Below are 24,480 nucleotides of genomic sequence, written 5' to 3'. Positions count from 1 at the left end.
TTTGTCTCTATTATTGCCTTTTGGATGAACCAAAGCTGGTGCAGTGGGGGAAAAGTGCTGCATCTCTGAATGCAAGGCTGGTTAATGCTTGCCTGGAAGCTGCTGTGTTCTGGGGCGGCAAGGGCCTTCTCTTTGGTCCAACCCCGATAAGATTTATATGCAGTCTGCCTGAGAGAAGCAGTATACCTGAGAGCTGATGTCCACTCCTCTGCTTGCTCTGATGCAGACAGACAGATGGAAGGGGCAGGAGTGAGCAGTCCTGGGGAGGGCCACTACACGGGCTGTGAAGGCTGTCTGTGCTGGTACCCCAAGTTCTTTCAAGTGTCGCTCCTGCCCGACCCTCTCACCGCCTCCTCCTGCCCAGCAAATTTTTATGTTTGACTGAAAATCAGTTGACTGATATTGACTCCTAGGTTTTCCTGGCTGGAGAAATCACTAGAATGATTTGAGTAGGAAGGCAGCATCCAGGCTGACACTCAGGTTGTGTGGTCCCAGCTGTCAGGGTCTCCTGTCCAGGGGTCACAGGACTATTAAGAAGATGTGGCTGGCATCTCTGAGAGACCTCCTCTGCCCTGCTGTGAGTGGTGGCATTGCCACCACCCAAGCAAAGACCTGGAAACACCAAGGTGTCAGATGTGTCAGGGAGCAGTGACCAGCAGGGGCTCAGCTAGGGCCTGGCAGGGTCTGGGGGTTGGAGGCTGGGGCAGGGCGAGTTCTGAGGGGCTCTGAGCACCAGTCCTGGGAAGTCCATGGGGAAGGCCGGGGCAGAGTCACCTGAAGAGAGCTGGCACATGGCACAGTGGAGGCGTGAGGGCAGGGGTTAGAGACTCCTCAGGGCGCTTCGAGGAAGGCCTGGTTCTTAGCCGCAGCTGAGGGTGGAGGCTCCACCGACTCTCTTATTTATTTTCAATCTCCTGGTTACACTGCCCCAACTCACCTGGACAGGCCCCAGGTTAGAAGAACCACTAGAACAACTCTTCCAGACAACACAGGAACCCCTTCCAGTGTTTCTGCTCTTAAACAATTTGAGTGAGAGCCAGTGGAAAGGGAGAAAATTGTTGAGGGGCTCTGCCACTTGCCAAAAGCCTGCATACCTGTGTTCCCAGGGGCAGCCTCTGTGAAAATGGGCCCACGCAGCCCATGTCAACTCCGTCCCCAGAAGTCCAGCAGTTACAGCCAGAACTGCAGAGCAGAATGGACCCTTACATGTCAGATAATAACTATAATTATAAATGAATATCAGCATCAATTAATGATGACCGTCAGTGTTCAGGCACTTGGTTTATCCCAGAAAGACCCCAGAAATGTGATCTGGTCCTGAGGATTCAGTAATGAGTATTATGAGAGCCAACAGTGAGGGGGAGGGACCACCATACAGCACTGGATGTGGGTCAGGTGAGAAAGGGGTAGCTCCAAAAAGGTCTGAGACAGATCTCTAGCTTTGAAGAGATATGCTTAGCATGCAGCCCACAACCCAGTGAGGGCAGAAAGGAAAAAGTCTATTTATTTCTATAAGACGTATTTATGTGGCAGGTGTTATTCTAGATGCTGGAGATCCAGAAATGAAAAAGCTGACAAAATCTCTGCCCTCATGAGGCTGACATCCTAGTCTGGGCAGATGGACAATGAACAAGATAAATAAGTAGAATATATTGTCTGTTACGCGGTGCTAAGTGCTAAAGAGAAAAATAGAGCAAGGGGAGGGGATAGGAAGTGTGTAGGGTGGGGCGTGACTGTAGACTGGGAGGCCAGGTGAGGCCCCCTGAGAAGGGACCTTTGAGCAGACACCTGGAGGAGAGGAGAGCGCAGGTGGCGGCCTGTCTGGGGGAGAGGGTTCCAGCGGAGCCTGTAAGTCCAGTGTGCCTGCAGACGCTGAGGAGCAGCAGGGAAGCCAGCGTAGCCGGACAGAAAGGATGAGAAGTGAGCATGGTCAAGTTGAAACCAGAGAGGTAACAAGACCGAATCAGGTTAGCCCTGAGCATTTTAAGAACTGGGGTTTGTACTCAGACACCTGCCCTGCACACCTCACTGGCAGCCACACAAAGGAGCCTGCAGGAGGGAAAGGAGGAGGCTTTGAAAAGGCTTGCTCTATGAATAGGTTGTTGGAAGCATTGCTCAGCCCTCGGCCAGCTCAGACTCTAGCCTGGACCATCCGACTCCAGAGCAAGGGCTGTGCTGTCCCCGTCACCCTGCCAAAGCCGCACAGCTATGCTTTCCCTCCCCTGCTCCCTTCCTGAGCCCAGGGTGGATTCCCATCCCACCCAGCAATCAACAGAATTGCAGGGAGTGGGAGGAGGGACCAGAGCTGGCAGGGCCACAGAGGGGAATTGGCTCTATTCTGGGAGCCATGAGAAGCCACGAACGGGTTTCAAGTAGGAGAGTGACATGATCAGATCTGCCTTTCTGTAATACCCCCGCTGCTGCTGGTGGGGGACACACTGGAGCGAGCGCACAAGTGCTGCTGTTAGGGAAACAGGGCAGAAGCTACTCAGCATGAGGGCGGAAGGGATACAGGTGGGGTGGGCAAAGGCCGATGAGCTGAGTGATATTTGGGGGTGAAATCAACAGGACTTGGGGGAAGGTGGATATGAGAAGGAAGGGGAAGGGGCCACCAAGACTGACTGTGAGATTTTCATCCTGCCTGACTGCTCTTCCCTGAGGTGAGGGGCCCTAGACTGACTCAGGTCCAGGGAGACAGTCATGGCTCAGCATGGGATGTGCTGAGTTTGAAATACCTTGAAACATCCAGGAGGAGGTGTCAGGGGGCCTTGAAGATGCAGGTCTGCAGTTGGAGAAGACCCCGGGGCTAGAGGTATACATTAGGGCGTCACCCAAGGCAGTGGGCTTGTGGGCCAGGGTGCAGTCCCTTAGGGAGGGAGCTACTAGCAGAGGAGAGCCTGGGTCAAGCCCTGAGAAGTAACAGCATCTAGTGACCAAGTAGGAGGGGAGGAGCCAGCAAATGAGGCCAAGGACAGACTGAGCAGCAGGAAGAACACCAGGAGACGATGGGAACATTCATCAGCAAATACTTACTGAGAGGGTTCCAAGTACTAGTGGGGAAACAAAATAGACGTAGCCCCTATTGTGGAACTTTCCATCTTTGGTGGGGAGGCAGACATAAATAGTCAACACAAATACATCTGTAATCACAATGTGAGGTGCACATTTGAAGGAAAGAACAGGGTGTTATAAGCTACAGTGCAGAGAGGGCGGGTCGGGAGGTAATGTCTGAGGTCAGACCTGAGGGATGAGGGCGAGGCAGAGGGTGGTCCAGGTGGAGTGCACACACCTGCCAAGGCCCTGCTGGGGCAGCTGGGGGAGGGGGCATGCAGCAAGGTGAGATGGGAGGCGGGGGCCAGGCCCTTCCAGAGCCTTCAGGTTAGTGGTCTGGGTCTCTCTGTCAGCCACAGGGTCTCATGCAGGATGTGACTTGCTGGGCCAGGGTCATGGCTGTGGAGAAGGAAGGGCCGTCATTTCAGCTGAGAGTTCCAGGATCGTTAGTGGTTTGCCAGGCAAGGGGTGGGAGAAGGGAGGAGTGGGTGTGCATTCCAGAAAGAGGGAACAACAAGTGCTATTACCAAAATCAGGAAAAAGAGACTGTGTTCCACAGAGATAGGACAGGGTTAGGCTGGACCGTGCCCTCTAACAGTGATCCTCTGAACAATAGTAAATAGCTGACATTTACTGTCAGGCACGCTACCAAGTCCTCTCTACACTCACCTCATTTAGTCTTCACAACAACCCCAAGGAGATGGGTATTTTTACCAGCCGTATTTTTCCCAGATGAAGAAACCTTATCTTTCTGTTTTCCAAACAGGTCAGGCCCACCCTTGTCCCAGGGCCTTTGCACTGCTGTGGCCCGGCCCTTCTTGAGGCCCGTCCTTCCCACAGAGCAGATCTCAGCTTATAAGTCACCTCCTCTTCAAGATTGTCCCTGACCTCTGTGTCTGGCACCTGCCTCAGCAACTCAGTCACATTCCCTGCTCTTTTCCAATAACATATCCCTCCCTGAAATTCTCTCCCAGCGTTGCCTGTTGATATGCTGATGGTCTGACTCCCTAGGGAGAACGTGAGGTCCTTGAGAACAAGGCCATGTCACTCTCGCTTAGACTCAACCTCCAGAGCCTGGAACAGCCAGCGAAAGAGGACAATCAAGTCATGGTTGAACTAATGGACATAACTTGTCTAATGTCCAAAAGCTAATAAGTGGAGGAGGCGGGACTTGAACCCAGGCCTCTCTGACTCCTGGACTCCTGCTCTTAAACACGACTGCACTAAACGTCTAGGCTCGAGGGGGTTGGGCCCAAGCTGTGAGAGTGGCGTTACTGGAGGTGCCGCAGAGCAGGAGCCGAGGGAAGGAAGGCTGGGCCTCGGGAGCTAGTGCTGTTAATTGTCGAAGGATGATGCTGAGTCTGACCCTGAGTGTTCCCGGGAGGGTGGGAGAGCGCCAGCCCTTCCGAGAGGCCCGCAGGACGTGTGCAGGAACGCACAGTTCAATGAGTACTAACCTGTCAGGCAGGCAGAATGGTCCCTGCTCTCCTGGCAGAGGGGAGCCAGGAAAGGAGTTCCAGGAGCACCTGCCTCGAACCCCGACTGGCTCTGAGGCCTTGGGCGGGTCAGTCCCTCATCGGGCCTTGGTCTCCTCTGTACTCTAAAGAGGTTGTCTTCCAACAACTCTAGCATGGCTTCCGGTTTTTAAACAGCCTGCTCTAGTGTTTGCCTATGAAAGAGAGACTATTATTTGGCATAGCTCTCAGCCAACCCCAGCTGAGGCTCAGTAAGTAATTAATGAGTGAAAAATGAAGGAATGCATGAATGAGAAGAATAGAACATAGTTTCTGTCCATAAGAGCTTACAGTCCTGTTGAAAGAGAAGATATAGTGTATATCCAGGATGAATTCAATAACTGGTTATTCTGATATGAAGATGCTTTATACTACACAGCAGAGAATACTGCTGGAAGAAAAATCTGAACTTTCCTGTGCAGATAATGAACAAATAGGATCCAGTGTAGAGGACGGATTGTACAGTAGAGACAAGTGTAAAGGACAAGAGAGACAAGTGTGATCAACATCTTGGAGACAAACAGAGGGGAGATGGGGAGGGCATTGCAGGGGGAGAACAGAAAAGCCACGCTCGGAGGAACTTCTAAGGAGGTTGCCCCTGCGTATAAGAGGGGACCCAGGTGAGCCTGGTGTGGGGTCAGGGCCTTCAGCTCCATGTCTGCAGGAGGCCGCCGGGAGCCACTGCGGGCTCTTGAGAAGAAGACTAACCTGACGAAACCAGAGTTTAGAGCTTTAGACCAACAGCTGTTTCCGGGATATTGAAATACGAAGATAACCCTCAGTGTCTGACTTTAGGGATGCTAAGAACAAGGGTGCAGTAGGCCAGAGCCAGAGCTTGAAGTCTTGGTTTGGGTCCCGGATCTTCCGCTTACTAGCTGTGTGCACTTGGGCAAGTTACTTAATCACTCTGTTTCCTTATCTGTAAAATGAGAACAGTCATAGTATCGGCCTCATAGTGTTGTTAGGAAGATTAAATTAATTAATATATATATATAAAGTGCTTAGAATAGGGCCTGACACATAGCAAGTGCTATGTTAGTGTTAGATATTACTGTTGTTGTTGTTTCCAAGGGTGAGGAAGGAAATCTGAGTGGAAATGCCTGTATTTATTTGAAAACACCGACTTAGATTTAGAGAGAAGAATTGGACTTACATGTTGTCAATTTTGCAACTAGCGTCATTTTTCGAAGTTTGACGTGCTATGCCTCAAAACCAAGCCTTTTCTTTCTCTCCATCTGCCTCTCACTTTCTCACTCAAGAGTTAATGCCTCAGTGTCTTCTCTAAGAATCGAATCTCCACCAAAACAGAAGTAAACGCCCTCCTCCTTATTCATCCCAGTCTTGGGTCTGGGTTTTGCCCAACACCCTCGGCTCCCTTTCCTCTGCCTCAGTCGGAGACAGATGGTCCTGCCAAAAATAAGATGTCCTCCCTCACCCCTTGCAGTGAAGATGATGGCGTTGACCCCAGCTGGTCACACAACCCCAAACTCTAAAGCTGGGAGAACAGCTTGTTTTGAGTGGGCACCACTGGGGAAGGAGAATAGCAGAAAGCCACATCCAGCGCCCGAGCGAAACAAGAGGAATCTGGCCTTTCTTCCCTGGCAGAATGTGCTGACTCAAAGCCTGCCAGGAATCACGGGACAACAATGCCAGGGTCCAGGCCACACAATGTTTAACAGTGTCCCTGTGCACAGCTGAGTCAGGGGAAGGTAGAAAGTGCCACATTCAAGTCCTCTGATGAGGTGGCGGTATACTTCTGTGCGTGGCCAAGGTGGTTTCACCAAGCAAGACAAGGGAAAACTTTGTGGAGGCAGCAAAGACGGTACGTAGACAAAACATTCCCTACCCTTTCTTAATGAAAGCTTAAAAATTATCATGCACACACAGCTGAGAGTCAGAATACATCCATAAGCAAAGGTCCTTAGTATCCTGAGCTTTAAACACCTGCCCCTGTGCAGGCTGCATTATAACAGCTGCATTACAGTATGAACATTTTTCTATTTCACACCTTGCCTTTTTGAGAAAGGGGGAAAAATGCATAAGAGGAAGGAATAAAAGAAAAGAAGGGGAAATCAAACGATGATGCAGAGAGGCTGTTTGTGACTAGAATAAGTGCCTGAAAAAAGAAACCCCTTAAGTAACTAGAAGATACCATTTCCCTGAGCATTGCTGAATTTAGGTCATGTGACACCTTTAGAAGGTATCAGTTATACTCGGCGCATTGTGCTGGCTGGACACTATGGCAACGTTCTCTTTTGTGTCCTTCAGATAATGTGCTAAATTGCCTATTTAAAATACTGACAAAAGAACGTGTGCTCATGCAGAGGTCCCTGATTAAGAGAGGTCCCTGCTCTTCTTCACATCCTCTTCCACTGTGTCCCCAGCAACTCCATCAGTACAAGGTGACACCCAAGATCACCCCTGGCAGAGGCAGGGAACCGGGGGCTTCTGACCCCCATCTACAGCTGAATTGCATGGTTTCCATTGAGTTTTTTTTTTAGTAGTTGGCTGAAATCTGGTGAATGTTTCTTTGTTCACCACATTTTTTAACAGTGATCAACACTTTAAGTTTCTTTCATATACTGCCGACTTCCTTGGGACGGTCTGTGTAGGGTGCCTTGAATCTGGAAGACCTTATCATTCCCTCGGCATAAAGGAAAGCTGCTAAGAGCTCCAGATGTATGTTTTAGGGAATAATGGCCTCCGATGGCAGTGCAGAGTATTCCAGCGCTCTCTGTGGTGTGATGTGATATAATAACCTCCGCATTGCTGCAAGGACTCGAAAGGAGCCAATCGGGTGGTGGAGAGGGGCTTTCAGGGTTGGATGGGAGGTTAATCTAAGTGACCCCTAAGGTGCCTTCCGATCCGTAATTCTATGATTCTCTTGGGACAGCTATATAGGAATCCTATGGGGCTGGTAGGAAGTTGGGGGTAGGGTTCAGAATTGGTCTTAAATCTGGGGGGAGGACAATTGCAATGGCACAGAATGACAGTTGGAGAATGGGGATTGGCCAGGTTGATGGGGTACAGGAGAGGGGTGAATGGGCAGTCACTCAGCCAGAACCTGTAAGAAGGGGCTTGGGACTGGCAAGGTAATTAGAAAAAACAATGAATGCTAAGCCCTCTTGGTTAAAGAGGTGGAGAGAAACTGAAGTTTTGCACTAAAACATGCCTCTGGCTCTTCCCTATTGCCTGAAGTCTCTGCCACTTTGAAAAATATCTCTATTGAGCAATATCTCCAGGAGGCTCTTGTCAAAATGAGCAAATGATCCCTGCAATAGGGTATCGTATTAACTGATCCATATCTGGCAATACCTTTGCACAGTAGTAAGTAATCACTTTCCCTCTCAGTGTGCCTAGGTGCTCATGAGTTCTAGCAGCTTTTTTATAGATTTTCTACATAAATAATCATGTCGTCTGCATATAAAGACAATTTTAATTCATCCTTTCTAATCTGTTTGCCTTTATTTCTTTTTCTTTGCTTTACTGCACTGGCTAGAACCTCCAGTACAGTGTGAAATAAAAGTGACGAGAATAGATACCATTGTCTTTTTCCTGATCTTAGGGGGAAATCATTTAGTCTTTCATCATTAAGGATGATGTTAGCTGTAGGTTTTTTCATAGATGCCCTTTTTCAGATTGAGGAAGTTTCCTTCTATTCCTCTTCTTTTTTTCATAAATTTTTATTTGTTTATTCATTTATTTTTGGCTGCTTTGGGTCTTCATTGCTGTGCGTGGGCTTTCTCTGGTTGTGGCGAGTGGGGGCTACTCTTCGTTGCGGTACGTGGGCTTCTCATTGCAGCGACTTCTCTTGTTGCGGAGCACGGGCTCTAGGCACAAGGGATTCAGTAGTTGCAGCACACGGGCTCAGTTGTCGTGGCGCGTGGGCTCAGTAGTTGTGGCTTGCAGGCTCTAGAGAGCAGGCTCAGTAGTTGTGGTGCACGGGCTTAGTTGCACCGCGGCATGTGGGATCTTCCCGGACCAGGTCTCGAACCCGTGTCCCCTGCATTGGCAGGCGAATTCTTAACCACTGCACCACCAGGGAAGTCCCCTTCTATTCCTCATTTGATGAGAATTTTTATTAAGAATGGGTGTTGAATTTTATCAAATGTCTTTTCTGCCTCCACCAAGATGGTCATATAATTTTTTTCTTGCTTAAATTATTAATATGCTACATTACATTGACTAAATGATTAAACTACTTTCAGTAGTTTAAACTACAGTTTAGAGACATTTGGCTGGGCAGTTAAACTACTTTCTGCTCAGTTTAATCCTTTTGAAGCTTGTTTTTAAGCTTTGTTGTGGTACATCCACAGCAGCCTTGACTCTTGGGCTAATTTAGCCTCACTACTAAGACAAGACTTTCCAAGGACTTGACCTAACAGCCCACCATTCTGAGATCTCTCTGCTTTGACTGGTGGGAATGAGAACCTTTCCCTGTGCAAGCTCTGAGAGTTGTATAGTGAGTGGCTTTCTGTTCATTCTTGTCCCTACCTTGTAGACTTTCACCCTGCACAGACTATTACTCTGACAAAGACTCGAGGAAACACCTCTGAAGTTCTCCAGAGCTCTTTCTACATGATTACCCCCTCTCTCATATTCTGTCTCATGAATGCTAGCCACCTTTATCTCCCCAAGCTCAACTTTTTGTCTCCTCACCTCAGTGAAATTGCTAGGCTTTGTTTAGGTTCCCCCTCCCTGAGCTGCTGTGTGGAAACTACTATGAGCCAAGGCAATCATATTATGCATGTTGTTTGCTTCCTTTCTCCCAGGCATCAGAATACTATGCTGCTGTAGTACAATGCTGAGATGAGTCACGGCATAGATCTTGACTATTCCTAGCTGTGGGTGGTAGGACTGTAGTTCCTATAGTGATGCCTCCCTGTGAGCAGAGACAGAGATTTCCTCCATTACATTTTGTTCACACTATCACCATCCCTTGTAATGCTTGTCCTAAAGCAGCTTTACCTGTTTTGCTACTTTGATTAAAAGCATTTTGCATTGGAATGTCACAGAAAAGGGCATTGGAGTTGGAATCAAGATTTTTGCTTCTCACTCAGCATCAGTTGTAACCCCTGTAGGCCTTAGTTCCAACTTCTATAAAATGAGAGTAAGGATAACTGACCAGCCTACCACTCCAATGTTGTGAGGAATATACCAGATAATGCAGAGGACAACATCCACCCTTATGGTGCCAAACAAACCCCTCTGAGTTCTCAGTCCTTCCTGCTGGGGTGAGGAGGGCATGGGGTGGGGGAGGGCAGACTTCCAATTAGGCTTTACCTTCTTTCTGCTCTTGCTGTGACTGTCCTTCTAGGGGTTCACTCCTCTCCAACCTGTTGGCCCAGCCAAATGTCTCTGAAAAGAATTCAACAGAACCACCTGGAGATACTATTCTTTCATGAACTGAGAACATGCTGCTGTCCTAAAATGGTTATGAAGTGTTATGTATTTGGTTTCTGAAGCTACTTCACCTTAAAAATACAAAGTACAATATTACAAAGTAGTTAGTGTGCCAGAATTTCCTGCACAACAGGCTAATAAATCATTTTTTCTCAGGGCCACCTGGAGCCACAGGAACTCCAGGGGAAAAGGGAGACCCTGGTGAGCTGGGCTTGACTGGAAACGAGGGCCCAGCAGGGCAGAAGGGTGACAAAGGAGACAAAGGGGACGTGTCTAATGATGTGCTTCCTTCAGGTAAGGGGCTGGCGCTCAGGCTCTCTCCCAGGGTGAATGGGCCCAGAAATTGGCCTGGCTTCTAGTACCAAGGCTGCTCCGGGTCTTCTCTCCTTAGCTGCCTTATGTGCCCATCTGTTTCGCAGCATGTTTTAGAGTTCTGTGCTTTCAACAAGGAGAGAACCATGCATGTAAGCCCAATGTTGGTGAGACCAAATCTGATATCTAAGCATGAGTAGTTGAGATAATGCCGGTCTAAGTGTCATGGCTGGATGGATTTCGGATGAAGGAAGCTTCCTTTTTCTAAATAGCTATTAAATCCAGCACAATCCAGAACAAGACAAGTAAGCGAGCAATTTCAGATACCTCAGAGGACAACAGACAGAAAGCACAGCTTCAGAGTTGAGCTAGAGCCATCCTCAGGCCCTTATCCTAAGACTTTTGACATAGAATTGGGGCAGACATCATTGCTGATCTTCTTTTTCTGGTTTCCAGCCCAGGTTAAAAACAGATAATTGCTGTCTATGGGGGAGGAGGTGGAGGCACAGCAAGCCTCAGAAAGACAATTACATGGTGGAAAGAGTAGGCGACAGCTGATGGTCATGGCACAGAAAGAGGCAGAAGAATTTTAAAAGCACGCATTTTTTAATATCAGAGGACACCATTTATGAATTAGGGATTTTGCTAGTAGCTGGAAATAGGAATATGAAAATGAGTTAAGACATAATATCTGTCCTCAAGAAGTTAGGATGATAGGTGTTCAGAACAATGACCCTGAATCAGTTGCCCATCCAGCCATTCAAAATTTACTGAGCGCCTGCTATTTGCCAGGTACTGTGCTAAGACCAAAGCACCAAGGAAAGATGAAATTAGGTTTAGCATGCTTTGTTTAACAAACAGGGAAGTTGCCATGTAAAATACATAAAATTTAATAAGTGTTTTGACAGGATCATATATATGTGAATATACTTTGAAAATATAAGGTCATGTTATACTCAGTTATACAGGAAATCTACACATCCAGAATACCACACTCCCCTATACTACCAAACAAGTGAGGGTGACCACAAACCATTCAGGAAAGCAACATCTCTGAGTGTACCCCAGTTCTAGAGAACAGGCCAGTGCTGAGTGTGTCCTCTGGCCAGAGAGCAGAGAAGGAATAGGAGGGTTGGATTGTGTTTGCCCTGCCTACAGATCTCTGCCCCTTCCACAGTGGGCCTAGACCCGCCGTTAGCCTCTGTGACCCCTGCTTGCCCACTCTAAAGCGACTGAAAGTGCTTATTTGGTGGGGCTGGGAAGAGGCAGCTAAAGAGATCTTAGATCACCAGTCAGCCCAGGAAAGGAGGGTAGAACAAAAGGATTGAATATCCCAGCCTAGCGGCATCTTTATGAAAGTTCCATAACCAATGGCCCCTGCAAGGGGCTGTACCCACACTGGCCACCTGAAGCTAGAAGTGTGTAGGGATTCCACCTGCTGATGTGTAGAGAATCCAACTGTCCGAGCACTCACCCCAATGACTTCAATGGATTCTCACAAGTCAGGACAGGGAGTATGAGACAATCTGGAAATGAAGAACCAGTCTCGGAGGGTTAAGCTGCCTGCCCAAGGTCACAAAGCAGGACAGGAGCCCCTGATTTCTTCTACCACATAGAGGCATGTTTCTCATACCTGAAAGCATCTTAGGAAGTTTTTAAAAATACAGATGACCAGCTTCCCCACCATTTTTTGATCTAATTGATCTGGGATGGGGCCCAGGCATTAGAATTGTGTTTGAGCTCCTTGGGTGATTCTAATAAGTAGTCAGGGTTGAGCTTTCCAAACATCAGCCAACGAAAAAAGGATGAGCTTAGGAGCAAGACACCCCTAAGGGTGAGTCCCAGCTCTATTCCAGTTGTGACCTGGGGCAAAGCACTGAACTTCCCTGAGACTCGGGTCACTGAGGAACCGCTGATACTATCTCACAGAGTGACTGAGAAGGACAAAGGGGAGGAGATTTATAAAATTCCTAGCACAGTTCCTGGCACATAGTTGGAACTCAGCACCTGCTATGGGTGCTCCCTCGACTCTGTGTGAACAAGTGCTAGAGGACAGCTATGTCTGGCAAGGGGGACTCAGCAAGCCTTCCTGGAGATGCTGGGTCCCCTTCTCTCTTGTGTGAAGCCCATCTCTGCCTATGCCTCTTTAATCAACCCCCATCCCTGCTTCTCTCTCTCTTTCTCCAGGTGCCAAAGGTGACCAAGGCCCACCCGGCCCACCTGGGCCCCCGGGCCCTCCGGGTCCCCCAGGGCCCCCCGGAAGCAGAAGATCCAAAGGCCCTCGGCAGCCAAACATGTTCAACGGCCAGTGCCCAGGTCACCCACCCCTTCCCCAGGGAACCACCTCTTCAGTTAATGATCCCAAACTCTCAGGCTTCACCCAGGCTTTGTGACCAGATTTGTTTTAAACAGAGAGAAATTTTGCCCAAAGCGAGTGTTCCCCCCTTGCAACATGTTCCTGGGAGGCCTGAGCAGTCTGCCTGGGGTGAGGACTGGTGGCAGGTTTAGAATTGGGCCTCCCACCCCCTGGCCTCATCCCTCTCCCTTCACTTATCACCAGATAAGTGCTCCTCCCTGCCAGATCCGCCATCCCTGGAGCATGAAGGACTTGACTGATGCTGGGGAGATGGAGATGATGGGGAGATTCAGATCGGCTAACTTCCCACAACACCCCAGTACTACCATCACCACCACTAATGTTGATGTTCCAGGCACAGGGCTAAGTGCTCAGTTCATTTAATTCTACAACAGTCCTATGACATAGGAGTCGTATTCTTACCAGTTTACAGATACAAAGCTGAAACCCCGAGGAACTACATAGCCTGTCCGCGATCACTCAGTTAGTAAGTGACAGAGCTAGGATTCAAACCCAGATGTGCCTGCCTGTAAAGCCCCTGCTTAGAGCATCTTCTTTCGGAGACGGAAGTCCACACTTTGAGAGTAAGCCAGTCAAGGCCAAGGGACACCTGATCTCTGGCAGGCCTGGACGGTTTGTTCTTCGGCCAGTTGTTACAGGGGTGGCCATGGGGTTGAAAGCTAAGGAGAAATCAAGGGCCATATTAATGGGAAATCCTTCTAGGGTAGAGCTAGAACTTCTCCCCACAGTGGTGACCAGGGACTAATTCACCTAACTTAGGCCGTGAGAAAGCACAACTTGATGCCTTGCTCCCTGGCAGAGAGGAGGGTCCTGACTGGAGTTTCTTTGTCACTTGCCATGGATTTCATTGCCACTTTCCTAAACAGTCTCTCATTCTGTCTGGTGCACTGTTGTTTCTGGAAGACATTTGGGGAGCACACACAGTCAGAGTGGGTGAATCTGAGCTTTCAAAGATGTTACCACCCCCAGTAAATGGAGCCTGATTACAATCCTCCCCAGCAGTTAGCTGGCTGTTAAATCACCGCAGAGCTGCTCCCGCCCCGGGTCAGTGCCACCCCCTCCATTAGCATCACCCTTTGTTCAGCCTCCCTTGGACTGTGAGCTCAGTGGGAACCTTCCCCTGAGCAGAGGGGAGGTCTGACCTTGCTCTTTGGGAATTCTGATTTGCCAGAGGCTCTGTCAGCAGTGAGAAGGGTGCTGGAGAGGTGCTCTCCTCCACCTTGCCTGTCTACCAAGAGGCTGGTCTGCAGGGGATGGGCTCCAGGGTTGTGAAAACTGCTTTAAAAGAGAGGCCGTTATCTTCCACTTTTCCTCCTGGAAATGAGTCCTCGTTGCACCCAGCATCTGAACTTGACCCTCTCTCCTGCTCCAACTCCCTTTCTTTAACCCCCATCCCACTCCCACAGCCTTAGAAGCTGGTGGGCGCTACATGATTTAATGAGGGCCTTTTCTTCAGACTAAGAATGGGAGGGTCTCTCTGTCCCCCTCTTGTGCGAAGCCCAATCCCCTAAGCGGAAACTCCAGACGAAACCCAGGACGGCAGCATTGCGTGGGGGGCAGTCTAACAGATCCTGAGACTGCTCTCGTCGGGTGACAAAGGGCTTCAGAGAGACACAGGCTCATATCCAGCTGAAGGAAGATTAGAGACTGCGGAGGGTCCTGCCTCCTTATTTTGCTGATAAAGAAACCTCTCTAGTTTATTCTGTGAGTTTCCCTAGTGACAGTGGAGGTGCTCCTTTCTATCAAGCAACCACAGGGTGATTGGAAATCCTCAGAATTTGTCTAGGGAAGTGGGCCTGGCCTTTCTCAGAAAGCCTGATTTGCCCCGACCTGCCCCCAGGTAGGGGGTCCTTACCCCCAGGCAGTCCACTCCCTCTCGTCTTCACACTGACCATATTCCTCCCTGCCTCCTGTCCTACTTCTGCCACCCCGAGCCACCTCTGCACCAAAGGTCTGAATTAAGCCCGTTTGCTAAGGGGAACAATGACAAGCCAAGGAGGATGAATTTGAGCTCAGTTGTAGCCTCAAACCAACTATGAATCAGGTGCCCCTCAAGGACCTGGGTCCCACAGGCCTTCAAGCAGAAACAGGTGGGAAATGGGGTGGGAAGGGGCTCAAATCTCTCTGTGCTGGGCTGCCTCTAGGCTCCTTCTTCCTCTGTGATTCTACTCCCTGGCAGTTCAGGAAGACAGGGTAAAGTGGGTCACCCCATCATGAGACTGCTCCCTCATCCCCATCAGCTTCCCTGAAAGTGAAAATCCCTCCAGAAAAATGCAGACTGTGATAGATTCCCACTGGCCCAGAGGGGCCAGGAACATGTCAGTAAGCCTGTCTTTCTCCCAGGTTGCTCAGGGCTTGGATGGCTGACTCAGGTGACATTTTCCTGAGTGTAGTATCTTAGCAACTATGGTCATGGAATGCTTGTTAGGAACTCCCCAGGGAGGGGAAAAAATTTGGAAGTGTATGACTTGGTGCTTAAAAGCAAGCGAGCAAAAACCTCGGTGAGCCTATTGTAAAGGATGCTTATGGAACTAGAGTCTGGATTGAGGATGTGTAACCAGTTATAAAGTTATACAAATCTCACTGTGCCAACTAGTTTGCTCTGATTATCGTTGTTGTTGTTCTTTTAGGTGAGACGTGTGCTGTACCAAATGATGATACCTTGGTTGGAAAAGCTGATGAGAAAGTCAGTGAACACCATTCCCTGCAAGCAGGTACAGAAACTAAGCATCCTGTTTTAAAATTCAGAAATCAGATGACTAAAATTCATAATTGGTAGGTGAGTAACTTTCCTTTCTCTTCTTTTGGTAGAATCCATGATCACGTCCATTGGAAATCCAACACAAGTTTTGAAAGTTAAAGAGACGTTTGGGACTTGGATAAGAGAGTCTGCTAACAAGAGTGATGAACGGATCTGGGTGACTGAACATTTTTCAGGTGCTTTCACTTGGCGGATGATCCATGTCTGTGTTGTAATTGTATCTTTCATCCGTTGCCTCCTTTCAGGCTTATCCTATTTCTGTGTCTGAAGTCCCTGCTAATTGGTGTAACAGACTTGCTCTTTATTTTAGAAAGCCCAAATGAGTAGGCAGAATACTTTTCTCAGTTGAGCACACTGGTGACAAGCCTTGCAGTTCAGGTCACAGGGACATGACCAGGGCTACGCTGAGGGGCAATAAGCTCCCTCAGGGTAGCTTATTCCAATTTTCAGCAAAGTGTCCAGAAGGAAACAAATAGCATTATGACTGATGGCTTTATAAACCCCAAAAACCGTAATGTGGAAGAAATGTCGGAGACAAATTCTTTTGCATGGGCCATCTTTCTTTAAGGAGAGTACTTTTGGCCACTTTTCTCAGATATCTGTGGGCAGAGAGCCCAGGGGAGACGGTGAAGTGTCATCTTGCAGGTCTGCTGCATCTGAGCATGACCCTAGTCACACTGCCTCAAAGGAATGTGGTCAGGAATTGCCAGTGGTAGTAGCAGTGGCCTCATGCCAGAAGAGGCCTGGCCATACCTACTAGTCAGAGCAATAGCTGAGATATGCTGCTTCATTTCATCAAGGCTCACACATCAGCTGGCAGTAACTGCCTGGATGACCAGCTGAGAAGGATTCTGTGGCTCAAAAGGAAAGAGCAAGGTCATGAGTCAGCATGGCCACTGTGGAGTGCAAGAGGCAGAAGGTGACTGCACGGTGCTCTTCCCGATACAGGCCTATGTCAGCCTGATAGAAAATTTTATAAAATTGTAGGGGAGAGGGTGATGCCATTTTCCTGGGAGGATCAAAGCCAACTCTGTGGTTACTATGTTGAAAAGATGGTTCCGAAAAAGAAACAAAACTGAGTTATTTGTAGTGAGGTGGCAGGACCTAGAGTCTGTCATACAGAGTGAAGTCAGTTAGAAGGAGAAAAACAAATACCGTATGCTAACGCATATATATATGGAATCTAAAAAAAAAATGGTTCCGAAGAACCTAGGGGCAGGACAGGAATAAAGACACAGACGTAGACAATGGAATTGAGGACACGGGGAGGGGAAAGGGTAAGCTGGGATGAAGTGAGAGAGTGTCATGGACATATATACACTACCAAACGTAAATAGATAGCTAGTGGGAAGCAGCTGCATAGCACAGGGAGATCAGCTCTGTGCTTTGTGACCACCTAGAGGGGTGGGATAGGGAGGGTGGGAGGGAGGGAGATGCAAGAGGGAAGGGATATGGGGATATATGTATACGTATAGCTGATTCACTTTGTTATACAGCAGAAACCAGCACAACACTGTAAAGCAATTATACTCCAATAAAGATGTTAAAAAAAAAAACAACTAAAAAAAAAGATGGTTCAGGAATCCATAGAAGAGAATTGGCCTTTGAGTTTGAGAGCCTGAGACTCTTGAAGCTGAACAAGGACCCTTACAGGACATCTCACTCTCACCTTCCGTCCTTTTAACTTCCTCCCCCGACTCACTCCCAAGCGTGATTGCCTTTCGCTGGCTTCCCTCCTGCAGGCCTCAGGGTAAAGGAATTCCAGGACCAGACCTCACTGCTGAACGGCAGTTACACGCTCATCCACCTCCCTTACTATTTCCATGGCTGTGGGCACACTGTGCACAACAACTCTCTCTACTACCACAAAGGAGGCTCCAACACCATAGTGAGGTGAGTCCCCTGGGGCCCCTGGCACCCTCCTCTCTGCCCCGCAGCCCATCCTTCAACTACTTAGGGGAAGGGACTGTGGCTCCATCATCTTTATGTCCCCAGGGGTGACACACAGCCAGAGGTCAGTGAGGGTTTGCTGACGAAATGAACCACAGGACATGATGAGTGAGCCCCATATCTGCATTTATTGCTGGTCTGGACACCAAGAGTAAGGTCAGGGCCAGAAAGAAGGCCTGGAGTGATAACAGCAGCAGCTTTCTCATCCTTTGGGAAAGGAAGCAGCGGAACCCAGAGCTCCCTCTAGCAGGAAGGTATCGTACCCCGAAATCGGTTTTGTTCTGAAAAATGTCGGGTATGAAGAATTTCATGCCACGGCTGAGATCACCAAGGACTAGAGACTGCAAGGCAAAGTCAGGGTCCCCGCCTTCAGATCGCTCTGTCATCCTGACGGAGCCCTTGCCAGGCCACCTCCCCTGCTCCCTCCGCTTTCCCACGGGGAGGGGAGGTGGCCACACAGGTAGTCGGTGCCCAGGGCAGCAGCCCAAGCTTCCTGGCTTCACACAAGAATTGCTGAAGGTTGTCTGCATGGCTCCAGAAGAAATCAAGTTCTGGGCTTTAGAGGCAGAAGCGGGTCATCTTGGGCAAATCAAGAGAGCAGTGAACTCAAGTTCCAACTCTCCTGCCTCCTTACTTGTGGCCTCAGAGGAGAGACTCCACCTCCTGTGACCTCCATGTCCTCATTAAAAATGCAAAGGCGGACCAGAGCCTCTGCAGCCCTCCACTGTACCCCCCTCTGAAATGACAATTCCAGTGTTACAAAAGCCATGGTCCTCGTCATTCCAAACAAGAGACAAGGATCTTGAGGGAGGACTGGGTCCCTTCTCTCTCTCCCTCTGTGAGATCCAGCTTCAACAACCTTGTTGGTGCTGCAGAGCTTGGCTAGGATGGGGGCAGGTCTCCTAGTACATCGTGCAGTTAAACCAGCCACATTAGACACACGTGTCAGCCGTGGCTGGAAGCGTCCCCTCCTGTGCCTCTCACCCCCCTCTACTGGGCTTCTGCACCACCTCGTCATCTGGACAGCATCTTGCGCTAACAGAACAAGATAGCTGACCCTCCTCCCATTCAGAAGCCCTCTCTCCCCAGACACACTCCTTTCTGTGACATTTGTTCTCATTCAATCCTGTGGCTCCCGGGGACCGCTGTTACATGGGGTGGTAGGAGGGGAGTTCTGGGGTAAATGAGCCCAAAGGAGGACTGGCCACCCTAAGAAAGAGTGTCCTCTAATGACACTAAATTTGCGTGAGGCACTGGTTAGGAGACCTATGCTGCGGCCCTGCTCCAGTGCCAGGCCACAGACTGGGAGGAGAAGGAGAGGCAGACTGGAATTAGACCCCTTTTTTGCTGGGAGAGGCAAGCCTCATCAAGGAATGCAGTTGTAGGTGCCAGTACTAGTCAGGAACCCAATGGCAGTCCTGAATCCCGGGCATTCAGAGGAAGGAGAACCCCGAGAGCTGAGATGGGCAAACAGGGCTTTCTCAAGCCCTCACTCTTGTTTCTTTTCAAGCTTACTTCAGGGTTTCTTGATTGGTTTCAAGCTCGCCATGTTCCAGTGCATACCCGCAGCTTCACACCCTTCACAGTTCTTCTGCTGCTCAATGGCGCCCTCTAGTGTTTTACTTTTCCTTTAGCCTAAAGTTCCTGAATTTTCATTCCTGCAGTTGAATCATAATCCACTTTTGATATGATCTAGATGTGGAGTCTGCCAAATCAGACGGCCTCTGGGAGCTGAGGGGCATGGGATTTCATGCCGTCACTTCATTGATCCAGTCACTTATCAGACAAGAAAAATGACATCACAGCCATGACTTTGCTGCTTCCCTTCTCAGTTGGTGACTTCCTTCGTTGAGCCTCCTGTGAAATTTTTGTCTTAAAACTCCAGCATGGAGTAGAGGAAGAACCCCCAAACTTGGAGTCAAAAGCCTGAGTTTAAACTCTGGCTCTGATACTTACCTGTGTTCCTGGGCCAGTCACTTCTCCTTTTCTCATTAGTAAAATGAAACGACTGGACTAGATTATCTTTCAAGGCCCCTTGCAACTTTGAGAGGGCATTTCAGGAGGTCAGCAAACACCTGAGGATTCAGGAGGTTAAGGAGTTTTATCGGGGTCACATGGCTAGTAGGTGGACACTGGGATGTAGTCACCATCCTCTACATCCTTGCTGCTCACAGCACTGCAGACGGAACAGTAGAATGAGCACAACCTGGGAACTTACTAGAAACGCAGACTCCCAGGCCCCACCCCAGTTTAATGGAGGAGCCTAAAAAACCACCCTTGTCCACAAAAATGGTGGCTCATATCTACTTTTTTATACATTTCAGATTTGAATTTGGCAAAGAGACATCCCAAACTCTGAAGCTTGAAAATGCCTTGTATTTTGATCGAAAATACCTCTTTGCAAATTCCAAGACGTACTTCAATTTAGCTGTAGATGAAAAGGGCCTTTGGATTATCTATGCTTCCAGTGTGGATGGCTCGAGCATCCTTGTCGCACAGCTGAACGAGAGGACCTTCTCTGTGGTCCAGCACATCAACACCACGTACCCCAAATCCAAGGCTGGCAACGCCTTCATTGCCCGAGGGATCCTCTATGTCACGGACACCAAAGATATGAGGATAACATTTGCCTTTGATTTGTTAGGAGGGAAACAGATAAATGCAAACTTCGATTTAAGAACGTCCCCATCTGTTCTTGCCATGTTATCATACAATATGAGAGACCAGAATTTATATTCGTGGGAAGATGGCCATTTAATGCTTTATCCTGTACAGTTTTTGTCAGCTACATTAAACCGGTGATGGGGTGCATTCTATTCCCCTCAGTAAATTTCAGCTGTTCTCTGGTACCATTTATATCCCAATAGAAAACTTGTCTTTAAGGGTGGTCAGGTACTTAGCTGTCATAATCACATGACACGGGTATTTATATGGTTGGTGACCCCCTTTTAATTCAGATTCTGTAGGAGAAAATAACAGATTGGAACTCAAAAATGGCTGATATTTGGTGATTCCTTTACAAACTAGCTGGGCAAGTTACCTGTCCCTCTTTAGGTTTTGTTTTCCCCACTGGTAATTTGAAAGGGCTGGCTAGGATGATTGGTAAGATTTCCTCAAGTTGTAGGGAATTCTGTGATTCTTAGCTGTTGCCACTCTCACAACTTTTACATATTTGGTTTTGTTTTTTTGGTTTTCAGCCACATGCTGAGCAATTTTACCTCTGAGTTGATCAGCCTGATTGCTTGAGCAACAAATTCCTTAGTGATGACTTGGTGCCTTGGAAGCCGCACTGACCCCTTAAGGCTGCTGAGGTACCTTATTACCCCTAATTTATTACCTTTCTCTGCATCTGCACCTGCCACCAGAGCACCAGAGTGCCCATTATCCTCAGCTCCTGATTACCACTCCAAGATTAGCAAAAGCCAGGAACAGCTACCTGCTCGTGTTTCCTAATGAAACAGAAACAGGCCCTTCCAGGTTCCTATCAATTTCTGATCATGCTGATACGCAGGTTGGGTCATAAACATCGAATCCTCAGGTCTTGCAGGGTTCTTCTGCCACAGATGTGGATCTGCTATCAGAGTAAATTCTGTGCTAGTGGGCATTACTCTGGCGAGAACCTTGGGAAACACTTTGCAGTTTTCAGAAGAGAGGCACCATTCGTGGTTATTATCTAGAAGAGGGATGAGCAAACTATGACCCTCGGGCCAAAGCCAGCCCATCGTCTGTTTTTGTAAACAAAGGTTTATTCCACACGGTCACAGGCATTTGGTTATGTATTTTAGTATATGACTACTTTTCCTCTACACTGGCAGAGTTGAATCACTGCAAGAAAGTTGAGTAACAGCCCCAAAAACCGAAAACATTTATTCTCTGGCCCTTTACAGCAAAAGTTTGCCAACCCCTGATCTAAAATATAAAGTGAGCCTGATTCTTGAAAGGGCTTATTCACCTGAGCCTGTTTGTTATATTTTGTTTTGTTCCAGATGAAAAAGTGGTCATTTATATGGCTTGAGTTTTTGGTAAAGAAGAAGGGTGAGAACAGCATAAAATTAAGTGGCCCTCCCAAAAAGTAGTTAATGAACTGTTCTTACCCTAATATAGTTTTAAAGAATGTGATCTGGTTCCTTCGGATGCAAGGAGAAAATCCAATTTAACCTGCTCCTAAATGCCCTTAGATATGCATATTTTCTACCAATTCAGTTCTTCAAACATCCTTCAGCCCAGAACTGAGGTCCAGGCAGCGCCACTGAGAGTCGAAAGGAATCTGGAAAGTTTCTGTGGTCCTGCAGCCAGGAAAGACACCTAGGGAAATACTTATGTAAAGATTTTTCAGCAACTTGCCCTCACTGAGTACATGAATGTGTTGGGGGGAGAGCTTCTGAAACTTTTTCTCTGGAGCCAAATCGATTCTCAGTGGCCCTGAGCCCTAAGTTTTATACCTTATTAATAGAAGCATTTTAAAACTTAGGGGATGTACAGATTTAAATATTTAAATCTCCCCACACCCTGAATAAACCTAGGCAGCTATTAGGGAATTTATTGTTGTTGTGTTCTCAAAATAATGGGTATTTGAAACTTTTTCCCCCACTTTTTTTTTTTCCCCCACTTTTTAATTAGATTGGTTGTGTCATGTCATCACAGCTTTTAAAAAATACTCTCTTCAGATTCATGTTTTATAACAAAGTAAAATAGAGTTTCATGTTCAAGATCAATGTGTTTAATATATACTAGTCTTCTTTTAAACTATTTAAAAATATGCATTGCTGTTTCTGGACATAGGGGACCTGAATATGTGTATAATTTCATAGTGATAGTTATATATACAATACTAATTGTATATACAGTAGCAACCAAAAGAGGTTACTTATTGAGTTAGCACATATTTCTTTTAGAAAAAAAAGTTTTAGAAACCCTAGTCTTGATATTTGAGCTATCTTAGCACCCTTAATTTTTGGTAAGGAATCCTATACTCACTACTAGCGAAGTTTATACTGGGATTTCTCTCTCTCTCTCTCTCTCTCTCTCTTTTTTTTTTTTTGCTATGCAGAGTAATATAAGGACAACTGAGTTTGACCAACAAACAAAAATTAGTAACTTCATAATAAGGGTGACAAGTTTGTCTTTACAGAGTGAAAAGAATTCAGATTTTACTCATTCTTTCCTGGTTTCACTTTCCAAACAGTGTTTGATTTAAAAAAAAAAAGAGAGAGAAAAGATTTGAGCTCACTGCTAAAATAGAATATACCACCTAATGTTTTTAAGTCAAGATATCGTTTTAGCAGTTTACATTGTCACTTATAACCAAAGTTACTTTAAAGCACTTTCCAAATGTCTGCACTTCTGATATCAGAATCAAACCAGATAATTCTCTAATTCTTCTTTAATCTAAAGCAGATAGCTTTCCACCAGAAAGTAAATAAAACCACCCCTCCCAACCTCAAATGTGGGTGAACCCTATTTCAAAGCATTTTCTTGCAAACTGATAATGTGTCCTATTGAAACCATGTGGTGGTTATGGTCTCAACGTATCACTAAGCACAGGTGTTATGACAAAGAAAGAGTCCTGGGGGAAAAGTTTTAAAGTGAGGAATTCTGATCTTAGGTACCTTCACAGTTTCTTACCTTCCAAGTTTGCAAGATAAAAAAGTCAAACGAGACACCAAAATGCTTGAAGAACCAGGTGTCATTTTCTAGCTGCACAGACTACACTTTGGCTGTGACTGGCTGATCACAAACCATATGAAGGAGAAGTTCGTGATCAGGCTTTTCAGTCTTCATGCAGCTGCTGTGACCTGGTGCACCACACTGCATTAAAAGCCATAATATCCAACCTGTAACCACAGATTGTTAACTATTCTGAACAACAAATGAATCATGGTGAACGTCTCTTTTTTGGTTGGAATTTATTTAACTTTAATCTAATTAGTCAATAAAAATAATCATTGCTGGGCACAATCACATGTTGAAACCAGTGTAGTGTTATCTTTACCTCTTATTAATTTACATGTAACATTTAAAAGAAAAAATAACAACCAAAAACCAATATTGTGGTAGAATTATATTTGTTGCTCCTCTGTTCAAACTCTCACAGTTTGCTAGCTCTTTGGAATACTGAAAAAAATCATTGATATGGACTATGCTTTCTCTATAGGAAAACATGAAGAAGGTACAACTAGTTACTAAAACTAGATACTTACAGACATAAATGCAATGAATATTTGCTAACTTATTGGCTTAGGTGAGGCAACTACAAAGGACATGACTTTTTAGGCTAAAAATAAAAAAGAAGAAATTTTAAAAATTGGATTTGTGTGAATTTGGGCAAGTCTCTCAATCCCTCAGAGCCTCTGTCTCATATGTAAAATGTGGATAATAGTACTACTTACCTCCTTTGATTTTTCTATGTGAACTGAGAAATGCTCTAAAAATTATATGATTAATAAATTATAAATGCAACTTTTATAGTTCATCCCTACAGGTAACCAGAGTGACCTTGTTATTCTTACAGCCTTATTCAAGGGCTGCAGAGATGAGTGAGGGGCACAGCATCAACAGTTTCTATCTATTGGTCTGTTTGATGAGGTAGTTAACACTTCCTGTCACCAAAAAACGGTCCCTTAGCCACACAACAAATTTACAATAAAACTGCCCTCAAATAATGAAAAAACAATTCAAGAACCTGCTGCCTTGATCTACAGAGCTTCTTTATAACCTTCCCGAGAAGTGTCTCTGTTACTCGGAGGCCCAGGCATGCACTACTGATGACTTTTGTCATTAAAATAATACAAAGCAAAAAAGAAATAAAAGTCCATGAAGAACATAGCCTTGCCCCTTTAATTGAACCATTCAGACCTTGCATGGGATGTTAACATATTCAATCCTAGAGCTGTTCACTCTAAGATTTAAAATAAGAAAGAAATTAACTTGTCTTCCTACCTTTCCCTCCAAGCAATTTGCCATGATCAGCCTCAAAAACTGAGCTACTTGAAAAGTGGTGGTTAAACTACTCTCTAAAATCTAAAAAATTAATTTTAAAATTGCTAAAGTCTTGTGTCTAGCAATCGGGCATGGTCAGTGTCCCAAACTCATTTGCCAAGAGGCCACATACA

At 46.8% G+C, this 24,480-nt stretch overlaps 1 protein-coding gene across 2 annotated transcripts in view; it reads left to right on the top strand.

Annotated features, from left to right (window-relative positions):
• Window positions 1-23,414, top strand: part of GLDN (gliomedin) — a 70,752-nt gene extending 47,338 nt beyond the window's left edge. For both annotated transcript variants that reach the window (XM_036842611.1, XM_036842610.1), the window contains 6 exons: window positions 10,125-10,262; window positions 12,468-12,596; window positions 15,288-15,371; window positions 15,469-15,594; window positions 17,161-17,311; window positions 19,693-23,414. In XM_036842611.1, the coding sequence (XP_036698506.1) occupies window positions 10,125-10,262; window positions 12,468-12,596; window positions 15,288-15,371; window positions 15,469-15,594; window positions 17,161-17,311; window positions 19,693-20,170 (1,106 nt within the window). In that variant the 3' untranslated portion in view covers window positions 20,171-23,414. The remainder of the gene's footprint in view (window positions 1-10,124; window positions 10,263-12,467; window positions 12,597-15,287; window positions 15,372-15,468; window positions 15,595-17,160; window positions 17,312-19,692) is intronic.
• Window positions 23,415-24,480: the final 1,066 nt, after the last annotated feature.

This window comes from Balaenoptera musculus, chromosome 2, assembly GCF_009873245.2.
Source record: "Balaenoptera musculus isolate JJ_BM4_2016_0621 chromosome 2, mBalMus1.pri.v3, whole genome shotgun sequence".
Lineage (NCBI taxonomy): Eukaryota > Metazoa > Chordata > Mammalia > Artiodactyla > Balaenopteridae > Balaenoptera > Balaenoptera musculus.
Note: the sequence above shows the minus strand (reverse complement) of the source record. Positions and strands in the feature narration are given on the sequence as shown.